The following is an 11,555-nucleotide window of genomic DNA, read 5'->3' as shown; positions in this document are numbered from 1 at the left end:
CATCCCAGCCCTTCCCACCCCCTCACCCAGGTCTTCACTACCCTATTGCCTGTGTCCGTGGGCTATGCACATAAGTATATAAATTCTTTGGTTTATCTTCATGGAGATTTCTTGGAAAAACTGAAGGGCTGGAATTCCTGAATGAGATGGAAGGATTATTTAGGGATGAAGAAAACCTTTTTCTAAGGGAAATGAGAAGAACTGTGATGCCCAGAACGAAACCAAGCTGCCTGAAGGGTGCTCCACAGCTAGGAAGTGAGGGCTGATGGGGAAGATCAAGGCAACTGCTCAAAGTGGAGAGGAGCCACCTGGATGGCCGGATGTGAGATTGAGATAAACATATAGAGGGGGACATGGGAGAGAGAAATAAGGGGAGTGGAAGTGCATCCTCAATGACATAACATCCCATGCAAAGATGAAGGACAATGAAACATGATTACTATTACTTTGACTGTAAAGCCAATGCATTTTATATAAATCAGCTCCAATGATCATCATCCTCATAAAAAAATAGATGAAACGTCAGGGAGAGCAGGCTGCCCTGAGTCTCTGCCATCCCTTCCTCAACCTGTAACAGTGACTCAATGACAAGCAAATCAGAGAGCAAAGAGATAGAGCAGAAAGTGTCTGGGCTTTTGTCCAGACAGACATGAACCTGAAACAGATTCATCATCTATAAATAAAAATATCAGGGCCTAGGGTTGTGTGAATATTAAATAGTGAATTTCCATAATGTAAATTGGTGCAGCCAATATAAAAACAGTATGGAAGTTCCTCAAATAAATAGAGTACCACATGACTCAGCAATCCCTCTTCTGGGTATCTACATGGAAAAATTGAAAACACTTATTTGTAAGGATATATGTATCACTATGTTCACTGCAGCATTATACACAGTGGCCAAGGCATAGAAAGAACCTAAGTGTCCTTCAATAGATGATTATATAAAGAAAATGTGGTACATATACACAATGGAATACTGCTCGGCCACAAAAAATATGAAATACTGCCATATGAAATACTGATAAATAAAATAAGTCAGGCAGAAAAGGACAAGAACCTTGTGATTTCACTCATGTGTGGGATGTAAAACAGAGAGCAACAAAGACATACACACAAACACACACACAAACTCATAGACACAGATACAGTCTGATGGCTACCAGAGGAAAAGGGAGATGAGGATGAGGAAGATAAAGGGGTCAAATACAAGGTGAAAGAAGGAGACTAGGTTTCGGGTGGTGAGCACACAATAGCAAATACAGATGTCATAATATAAAGATGTTCACTTGAAATTTGTATAATGCTATTAACCAATGTCACCCCAATAAATGTGATAAAAAAGAAAAAAATTTAAAATATTAAATCATGTCCTAGGATTGTTGTGAGTATTAAATGGGGAAAATTATTGAAAGTGCCTAACATACAGCAGGTACTCAGCAAATGACAGCGCCCTCCTCTCTATCCCAGATCTGCCAGTTGAAGAGCTGTTTTGGCTCCATACTCACAATCATTCTGGCCGGCCAAACTGAGGCTGCTCGACACGCCCGCATTTGAACTGTCCAGGCTGCTTCCAAGATGGAGTCTTCTCATATGCCTCACGACTGCAGTGGCATTAAATGCTTGCTGAAATTCAAGAAAGGTAAAAAGTAGGCAAAATACTTCCAGTTACTGAAAAAGATGCAGGCTGCCTCCTACTATTTTCCCTGTTACTCTAAGCATTTCAAACTTCCAAAAATGTTCTCATGATACTCTAGAAAGAAAATTTACATTGCCCCTTCTTCCAAAAGTACAATCAAAATATATTTTGGAGAAAAAAAATTTTTCTTCTCACATAATAGACATACAGAATAAACGTAAACTAATTCTGTCTATAATCTAAGAGAAGTGACTTCTAGAAAACATGACATTTTAAAATAATTTTAATTTTCCTATCACTGGTGATTTTGTACTGAAGAATAGTAGCCTCAGAATAAAGGTCAGTGGAACTGATTTTGTTTCTGTATGGCCTCTCACTGCTGCACTTAAGGACCCGCGTTGATTAGAACACCAATTTATTGAGGTAACTGGTCGATGGTCACAAAGCCCCAAAGATTTACATCCAACACATTTTTATCAGAAAGGATGGATGGGTTCAACTCAGATTTCCTGTTCGTCTCCCCGTCATGTCACTTTATTACAAGTCCCAGCCAGGAGGAGAAAGCAAAGACAACGCTAAGGCACAGCCCATGAGTCGGAGCTGGCGCTACTGCCATTTTTGACTCACAGAGGGGAAATTTTAAATCTCAGACTTCATTCCTCTCACACCATGATTGTTCCTTCAAGTCTTCATTATTATTGGTTAAGTTTAGCAAAATTATTTGGGTGAGGTTCTCGGAGTTTTTCATCAAACGCAGTGACAGTAAGCCTTAGAAAGAAAAAAATGCTCAAACTGCAAGGCAAGTGAGTGGTTAGACTCACTGGGAGTCTGATCAACACAGGACTTACTCTCCATTTGCTCTTGGCGAAGTTCTTCCGGATCTGGGCACTGACCGACTCGTGGATGTTCTTGTTGAGGGCCGTGTCACCTGCGATCCTGAAACACAGGCAAAGATGCTTCTTCTGAAGAGGCTCTCGAAGGTGGCTGGGGCTGGGCGGGGGGGGCGGGGAGGGCGGGCGGGGGGGGGAGGGTGGGTGGGCGGTTCTGGCATGGACCCTCTTTCCTGGAAGCCCCATCTTCAACCTTTCCTGAGGCTTCTGGCTTGGCCCCGCCCTCCCAGGCTGCTCTTGTCTGTGCACATATCACAGGGCACTCCAAGTACTGTCGATTTCTACCCCAAGTCCTGTTGATTTCCATGCGCTGCAACCTCTCCAGGGCGGGGCAGCACCTACATGGTTGACCTCTGCCTGTCTCTCACTTTTTCCTTTTTTGACCCCCCATTCCTGCGACATCCACAATGACAACATACCCTGACCTCAGTTTCCAACCTTCTCCCCTTCCTTCTCCCTCCCCCACCTCTATGCCAGTTTTCTACCTGCAGCTTCACCTCCACCACCTCAAATGTGTGCCCTGCCTGGTCTGACCACCAGAACCTCCCAGGGCCTTCTTCCCAGCTTCCTCCTGCCCGAGGCCCCTCTCTGCCTTCTCTGGGCCCTCTTTCCCGTGGACCAGCTCACATCTGTGGCCCACAGCTCCCTTCTGGTTCCATCTTCACTGAGCTGAGCTCTGCAGCATCCGCTCAACTACAACCACCCTGGGCACCCAGCCCCCTCTCTGTGCTCAGGGAGAGGGCCCAACCCTAGCTCAGCTCTGCTTGACAACTCTACTCCTGAATTTCCCAGATAAGCCCTCATAAATGCCAGGACCACATCCACTTTGCATTCAGCTGGGTCCTTGGTGTTACTGGGCACTAGTTTTTGTTTGTTACTTAGTCTTCTATTAGCAAAGAAGAAGGTAGGTTTGCTTTTTACCTCCTGTCCTTGGAGTTCCCCTCATCCTATGACTCCCTCCCTCTGCCCCCACCCCATCTTATACCTCCCTCTCTCCTCTTCTCTCTTCCCTGACAGCCGCTCTGGTCTTAGTCATCACCTGCAGGTTACTCCTAGCCCATTCCTCTCCCACTCATCCCTTCCCTCCCTCACACCACCCTCCCTCCACATTCACTGCTGGCCTCCCCCAGGTTCAGGGGAAGCTGCATTTTGCGCTTAGTCCTCTGGACTTGGAACCTTCCATCTTTCCTTATCAGCAAACCAAGACATTCTAGGTTCATCTTTGATGCCTAAAAAATAATTTCTTGCCTCTTGGAAAAGTTGAAGGGCAGACAGGTGATGGGGACACTGAGCATCCTTTCTGGCTGGAAGGTATGTGAGGAAACCTGTCGCTCCCAGACCCAGAGGGTCCTGGACACTAAACAGCCCGGATGCCAGATTATTAAGTCCACATGTTTTGGGAAATGAAAGGAAGATGCTTAGGGCCTATTCAGACAAGAAATAATCCCCGGATACAAAATATGTTCCTACCCAGCCTTTCACTTTAGAACTGAAAACATGGTTGAGGGACTGAACATTAATTCTGTGCCAGGCTGGGCCAAGTCTTGAACCCAGTCTGATGTTCCTGCTCAAAGCAGCTCCCCCTACAGACCTGCTCCCAGCAAAGCTGAAGGCACTTAGCCCAGAGGACACTCAGACCGAACCCCATGACCAGATTTCCACTTCCAACAACTGTCAATCACCCTTTCCCCCAGACACATTGTGAATAGAAATAGGATGTCTGAGTGGGCAAGCATCCCAAACCCGACAGCCGGGGGCTAGGGCTGTGGACATGGTTAGCAGGCGTTTTCTCCTGGAGAGCTCGTTGAGTAATTCCTCCTGCACTGTTTATAAAGTTACATCCTCAGGAAAGGAGGCCATTCCAACCCGGTGGCCAGCTCTTTCTTGGAAACAGCTGCACAGAGCGGTAGGAAGTATGGAACTCGTGGGGCTGAGCACGGCCACAGTGCAGAGCCGCCCTCCAAACCAAACAGGCCAGCGAGCAGGCAGACACTCCCTTCTCTGTGGGTGAGCGTGGGCCCAGATGGAAGGAAAATGCACACTTCCAATTATTTCCGGAATGTTCCATGCTCCCTTCCCACAGCCCTAGGGGAAGCTGCGCTGGGGAAAACCAAGCAGGGCAGAGGCAGTGTCCACAGGCTCCTGCTGGGCAGTGGCCCTGGGGAGCAGTCGCCCTGGGCCGCCAGCCAGGCTCCCCCTCCCCGGGCACCGCAAGGAAACGGAGACTGCCGCTCACAGGAGCAGGCCGGTCACAGCGACAGGTGTGGGCTCCTGATGCTCAGTGCTGCTAGGTCAGCCTTAGCCATCAGCAAAAGGAGGCAGGGAATCCGAGAACTGGAAGGAGCCTTAGTTGTCATCTCATTGTCCTAGGAATACGTGATACGTGATGTCTCCACTACATGAGAATTTCCTTATAAACACACACACACACACACACACACACGCACACACACACACACGCACACACGCGCGCACACACACGCGCGCACACACACGCACGCACACACGCGGAGGCTCGCGCACCTATTATCCCCTTGCTTTTCCGTTTTTCCTCTATTCCAACACTGCAGGTGGCATCTGTATACATTGCTCTGTCCTCCGCCACACAGAGCACCAGCTCATCGCTCCTGGCCTTTGGTGTTCTTGCGTTTCCTACAGGCTGCGCTGCCTCCTCAGTTCTGACCTTGCATGTTTCTAGCCACTTGGCTCAAGACGTGCGTGGGGATGGCTGTGTGCCTCAGTCGGGGCCTCCCAGACTCCCGGGCTGTGTCCTAACTCCAGCGTGGCTGGAGGGAGACAGAAGACGGGAGGGGTCTCCGTGAATACCGAGAAGAGGGCCACAGGTGCCACCCTGGCCCGGCTGACACGGCAGGTCTGAAGGTGGGCACGCTGCCATTGTCATGGGCACCGGTCCCTGGGGCCCAGGATCATCACTCTGGTTTGCTTGTCACTCACTGAAACTGGAGACTGGGATTCAGATTGTTCTTCCCTGTAATGATGCTGCCCCGTAAACCAGGAATGGGTTCCCACATGCCGCTTGCCACCCCCCACTCTTTGTCCGTCAGCCAGCAGCCTGCTGGTCCCTGTCCAGGCACCACCAGGAGAAAGCCAGGCCTGCAGGAGGGCTCAGGAAACACCTGGTGAGATGGGCGGCTGCCCTGCACAAGGAGCCCCCTCCTGGCTGGAGTGTCTGCTTCGAGGCTAAGGGAAGGCGTCTGTGACTTCCAGAGGCCTCTCCTGGCGCTCGGTGGCCTTGATTAAGCTGGAAGAGCAAGTGCAGAATAAGAGGAGCTGCCTGCTGGAGAGAGTTGATGTGTGGAGACCGCGGATTCCGGAATGGTGATGCCGACAGAGCCAGGCATCACTGGGACAGCCACTCCACTCCTCGCTGGCTCTCAGCTGAATCCACATTCTTTGCCCGGGAATTTCACATAAAAGAAACAGGCATATCATACAGGCAAGCAAGGGGGCTTTTAATGATGCTTGAGTCAAATGGCATTCTTTCTTCTTCTTCTTCTAAAAGTCACTTTCCCATGTTTGACTTCTTGGGAATTTTGAAATGAATAGTAAAAATTATAAAACACTGGAGGGAAAAATACCTCTGAAGAAGGCATTTGTGTGTTCAGTTCACAACTAACATGTCCTAATGTGACCCAGGCTGATGACTCAGGTCTTCACCTCCTGCATGACTTTTCCCTCAGCCCCAGACTCATCAGCACAGCACACAGCACAGTCACCCTCTCCTGGGCAGCCAGGTTGAGCTTTCTGAAATGTAAATCTGATTACCCTGCTTAAAACCTGCCAGGGCCCCCCACTGCCCAAAGGGAAAGGTACAAATTCCTCAGCACAATCCTAAAATAATGGCAATTCTTATAGATTGGAGACTTACTAGGTCCTAGCCACTCTTCTTCTTTTTTTGTATGTATTATCTCATTTAATCCCTGGAAAAGCCCTGTAGGGTATATACTACTGTTATTTATGATCTCAGTTCTACAGGGGAGGCCCAAAGGGTCAAAGAGCCTGCCCACCACTCAGTAATAGTGGTGATACCAGGACAAGCAGGGCTCATGCCAGAACCCTAGTTCTGCCTTCCTTTCTAGTCTCATCTCCCACCTCACTCCTCTGTCCCTCTCGCTCCAGGAATACCTGGTGCTGTGGCAAGAGGGATGGGTGTGTAGCATATGCCGCCAGCAGGACCCAGGCCGCTCTTGGGCCTGCAGCCCCTCCGGTCTGGATGGCCTGGTGAAAGGGTTCTCTTAGCGTGCGGCTCGCATCTCTGTGAAGTCCTTGATTCTGCTGAGGACACCCTGTCCCTCTGCCAGGCCCTGCAATGCCCTCTCCTTCTTTACACTTGAGTAAAAAGGACCTCTCCTTTGGTTTTTCAAAAATGGCTGGTGAAGGAGAAACTGGGCTTTGACTGGCCTCCTTCTGCCTTCCATGAAGTGAGGCTGTATTAGTGAACAAGTACTTGGAAGCAAATCACTTCCCTTCTTCTTTTTTAAAATCCTCCCTGGAGGATATATTTACCATTGATTTTAGAGAGAGTGGAAAGAAGCAGGTGGGGGAGAGGAGAGAAAGAGAAACATCGATGTGAGAGAGCCACATCAATTGGTTGCCTCCTGCACTAGCCCCAACCGGCACAGGGGACTTGCAACCCAAGTACGTGCCCTTGACTGGAATAGAACCCACGACTCCTTGGTTCGAGTGACAACATACTAACCACTGAGACACGCCCTTCCCTTCTTTTGAGGTCATTTCCATCCTTTATAAGATAATCCCAAAAGTCTCATACCTATAAGACAAATGAGTCCTGGGGATGTAATAATGTACATGATGAATATGGTTACACTACAGTATGGTATATCCTAAAGCTTCTCATTACAAGGAAAAAAACAATGTTTAAGGTGGTGGATGTTAACTCAACTTATTGTGGTAATCATTTCACAGTAAATATGAATGTCAAGTCATTCTACTGTACACCTTAACCTTACACAGTGTTGTCTGTCAATTATATCCCAATAAAACTGAAAAAAAGGTCTTACAGATTTAAAGGCCCATTGTCTAAAAGGTAAGAAAACTTGATTATCTTTATGGTCACATACTTTGACCTATTGTACAGAATGACTTACTAAAACAAATAATCAAGATGATATATAATCAAAACTGCCTCCTTACCCAGAAAATTACTTATTTACCCCTCCAGCCCTTTCCTACTTTCCCTTTACATCTCTTATCTGCAGGTGGGGGAGAGCACTCATTTTGGGGTCCCCCAGTTCTTGCTGGAAACAGTTCTGGCTTTGCCATTACCTAGTTGTATTGTCTTGGCTAAATTACTCACCTTTATAAATCCATTTCCTTATCTCTGACACAGAGAGAAAGCCTACCTTACAGGGTTATTGTAAAGAAGCAAAATGAGATACTATTAATGCAGTTAGTATAGTACCTGGAACATGATAGATGCTCAATAAGTGATGGTTGTTATTATAAATCAAAATGCTGTGAAACTGGGTCATGGCACTACCCTGAGCAGCTCCTCTTTGGGGGGTTAACCAGCATCTGAGACCCTGGAGGAAATGCTACAAGGGATGATGGAGTAAACCTGGGACAGTCTTCTAGAGTGTTTCCTAGCATTTGTTTTCATTATATTGCATATTTTAATACTCCTGGCCTTTGTTTCAAGTAGATGCTCCTGTTGCTTTAGCAATAACAGCTAATGAAGCACTTACTCTATACCAGACATCGCGCCAAACTCTCGACATGTGTTATTTCAGTTATTTCTTAAGTCAACTAGGTATCGGTATCCTCATTTTAATGATGAGAAAACTGGGGCAAGAGAAGTTAAGTATAAAGCCAAAATCACAGCTAGTTGGTAGTGAAGGTGGTTCAAATCGACTAAGTTTTATAACCCAGGTGGCCTCAAGGGCGCTGCTGAAAATGTGCATAGAATGCATCAACCATCAGCTGATCCCTCTGGAAGTGAAGAAAGACTAACTTGAAAAGCATCTTAGAAGGGAAAAATATATAACTCAATTCATTTAACTACTGAGTAATAAACCCAAGGAATAAAACTCCCATCTTAATGCCTCGTTGGGCAATTACCTTCACTAAAAAATGGCCCTAAAATATTCATGTAAAGTGAAAAAGCTACAGCTATCTTTCCCACACTTAACCTGTCATTAGTGCACGTGGGAGGCCGAGCTTGAGAGAACAAAAGATCCCGTGTGCTGGCATGAGACAGGATCGGGGCCACTGGCAGAGTGACATGCAAGCATTGCTGGGCTGTCCCAGTTCCTGACAGCCAACCGGACGTTACCCTGGGAAGGCGGTAGACACACAGCCTCTCTAGTGGGCAGTTGTTCTTACCATGGGTGCCGAGCTGCCTGCTCACATGTGTATCTTTTGTTTGGATCTTTCTCCATCAGATTCCGAATGAAGTCTTTTGCTGTTCAGAAAGGAAGCACACGGGAAGGAATCAGTCTGTGGCTTGAGCTATGATACCAGCAGTCTCAGAGAGTGTTGTGTGTAGCATGGAAATGACGAGACCAGCCATCCACAGACCTTACCGTACCCTGGACACGGGGACCAGCATTTGGGGAAAAGGGAAGCCCAGGTTTGGAACGCTGAATGGTGACCTGCCAGTGAAGAGGCAGCCAGGTCAGGGCTGGGCCCTGCCCGCCCAGCTCAAGTCCCTTCCCTCCGGCAGCTAGGGACACTTTTGGTTCAGAGATGAAGTATCTTTGTCACCACGGGACTTTCATTCTGCTCACTGCGGCCATAGGGAGTGATTTGTGGATGTCCTCTGCATGTTTTAGAATTCAACATTTGCTAAGCTGGCCAGGTCCTGAACTAGCTGGCGCAGTGAGATGGGCCCTTGTGGGAAGTGGGGTGCTTGAAGGCCCAGGATGGGGTGTGGCCCAACAGCAGGACACTGAGAACATGTGAGACCAGGTCACAGGATCGGAAGATGACACCTGTGGGGCAGGCTGGAAATCTGCAGCCTCGTATGGTCTGGCAGCTCACTGCCCACAGGCTGGGCTTCTGGGGGACGGCCATGCCCTTCCCAGGTGAGAAGTAAAATATATTCCCCATGTGGCTCTTTCCTGCAAGCCTTGGAGAACTGTTCTTCAGGTTTTGGAAGATGAGGAAGGAAGCAGATGTTTCCAGTTAGAAGGAAATAACACAAATAAAAAAATGCAATATTTGAATAGCTCATCAGTGAGTACAACACTCTGTTTCATTTATTATTTTATTTGCTTCTTATACCACCCTTCTTAATAGGAAGTATTACTACTGTCCTCTTCGTATCAGCTTGAGAAATGTCGTCAGTTTATATGGGCCTTGGTTTTGATCTTTCCCCCCGAGGAGGAATGTTTTAGTGTGGCGTGGCAGCTGAGACGTGGGCTCTGGATTCGGTCTTGGGCTTGAGTCCCAGCTCTGCCACATACTACCTGTGTGACTTGGGACAAGTTATTTCACCTTCTGAGCCTCAGTTTCCTCATCTGTCAAATGGGTTAATAGTAATACCATCTGATAGGCTGTCCTGAGGATTGAGCAAGGGAGCACATGTGCACAGCTTACAGGGCTCAGGACACAGTAAGCACTCAATAGATAGTAGCTAATATGGTTTCACTCCTTGGGGCACCCAGGTCAGGGTAAGGCTAGGATTTGGTAGAGGAGTGAGTCCCTGTCCCATGACTTGATTTGGGCCCCTTGTCCTCCACTTTGCTAGTCAAGCCCAAGTGCAGAGCGCCCTGTCAGGTCAGGTGAGGGTGTACCGTCCAGGGCGGCCCACCAGGAGCCAAGACTTACCAGAGTCAGAGATGTCATCCCAGTAGGGGGAGTCGAACTCATACTCTGCCTTGAGGATCTGTTCAAAGAGCTTGGAGTCATTTTCATCATAAAAGGGAGGGTAGCCACAGAGCCTGGAAGACAGGATAAAGGAAGGATCTGAAGCACTGCATCTCCAGTGTGGCAGTCAGGAAGGCCGTTTTCACTCCAGTGGAGAAAACCCCACTGTGCGCGCTGCAGACAGTCTCAGTGAGGATCACACACTCTGCAGGCACAGGCGGCACCAAGTCAATGCGTGGTGTACTCAAGAACAAAGAGGGCTCCCTCAGGCGATAACTGAGGTCCACCCTGACTCCATACATTATTCAACACAGAGTCGCATACACCCAAAACCCACCAGAAAGCCTTCTGTGTATAAGTGTTATTGACCTTACTGTCTATGATATCGCCCCTTTATAGATGATGGGCCCGTGGGGAAAAAAAACACACAAAATGTAAGTTTATTATCCATTTTAGGGCCTGTACTAGGTTCATTTTGTTTAATAAATCATCATAGGAAGAAAAATAAATTTTATCAGTGTGAGAACCAACTTGCCACAAGTCACCTTAACTTGTACGCTATCACCCCATCATGCCAAACCCAGGTATTTTAAAGGTTATAGTTTTTCCCATTAATATGCAATAAGCATAAACATAAGTTGGCACAAATTAGAATACTGAAACCCTTTTCCACTGACCCCTTTCAAAGTTGATTTTTAAATTGGGATGTTGGGAGGTTGGTGCAAGTAACATATAGTTCTGAGATACCGACAGTCATCCAACAAACATAACAGAAGTAGGAATTTTTATTAATAACCCCAAATACAATTCATTCCGTAAAATCCTAGGTTCTCACTCCAGTTCTACTATCATCTCCAATGCGACTTTCACCATCAGTAGGCCACTGATACTTTCTGGACCAAAATTTTCTCATCTGAACAGGGAGAGGACAGACCAGAAAATTCCCTATATTATATCTGGCTTTAAGATGCTATGGTTCTGTGACTTCCTGTCCCGTTTTGCTTGCTTGGCTGGTCAAGACCCAGGGGAAGGTCTTGCACGTGCTTGAGGCCCACATGGGGCAGAGACAGGCCCGGCTGGGAACGGACAGTGGGAAGGGGTGGGGTTGCAGCTGGGGCTGCCAGGGTGGACAGAGCAGGAGGCAGGGCTGGGTTCCGCAAGGCCAGGTGTAAGCTGGA

The 11,555-nt window shown here is 47.6% G+C and overlaps 1 protein-coding gene across 4 annotated transcripts in view; it reads right to left on the bottom strand.

Annotated features, from left to right (window-relative positions):
• Positions 1-11,555, bottom strand: part of CAMK1D (calcium/calmodulin dependent protein kinase ID) — a 383,665-nt gene that overhangs the window by 6,911 nt on the left and 365,199 nt on the right. For 2 of the 4 annotated variants that reach the window (XM_079769652.1, XM_079769654.1), the window contains 4 exons: positions 10,339-10,451; positions 8,893-8,971; positions 2,488-2,575; positions 1,509-1,626 (listed from right to left, as the gene is read on the bottom strand). In XM_079769652.1, the coding sequence (XP_079625778.1) occupies positions 1,509-1,626; positions 2,488-2,575; positions 8,893-8,971; positions 10,339-10,451 (398 nt within the window). Of the gene's footprint in view, positions 1-57; positions 138-1,508; positions 1,627-2,487; positions 2,576-8,892; positions 8,972-10,338; positions 10,452-11,555 lie in introns of those variants that run through there. The other 2 variants (XM_079769653.1, XM_079769655.1) reach the window with 2 other exon arrangements.

This window comes from Cnephaeus nilssonii (genome assembly GCF_951640355.1).
Source record: "Cnephaeus nilssonii genome assembly, chromosome: 4".
In the NCBI taxonomy this organism is placed as follows: Eukaryota; Metazoa; Chordata; class Mammalia; order Chiroptera; family Vespertilionidae; genus Cnephaeus; species Cnephaeus nilssonii.
The sequence above is the reverse complement of the archived record's forward strand: the minus strand, read 5'-3'. Positions and strand labels throughout refer to the sequence as shown.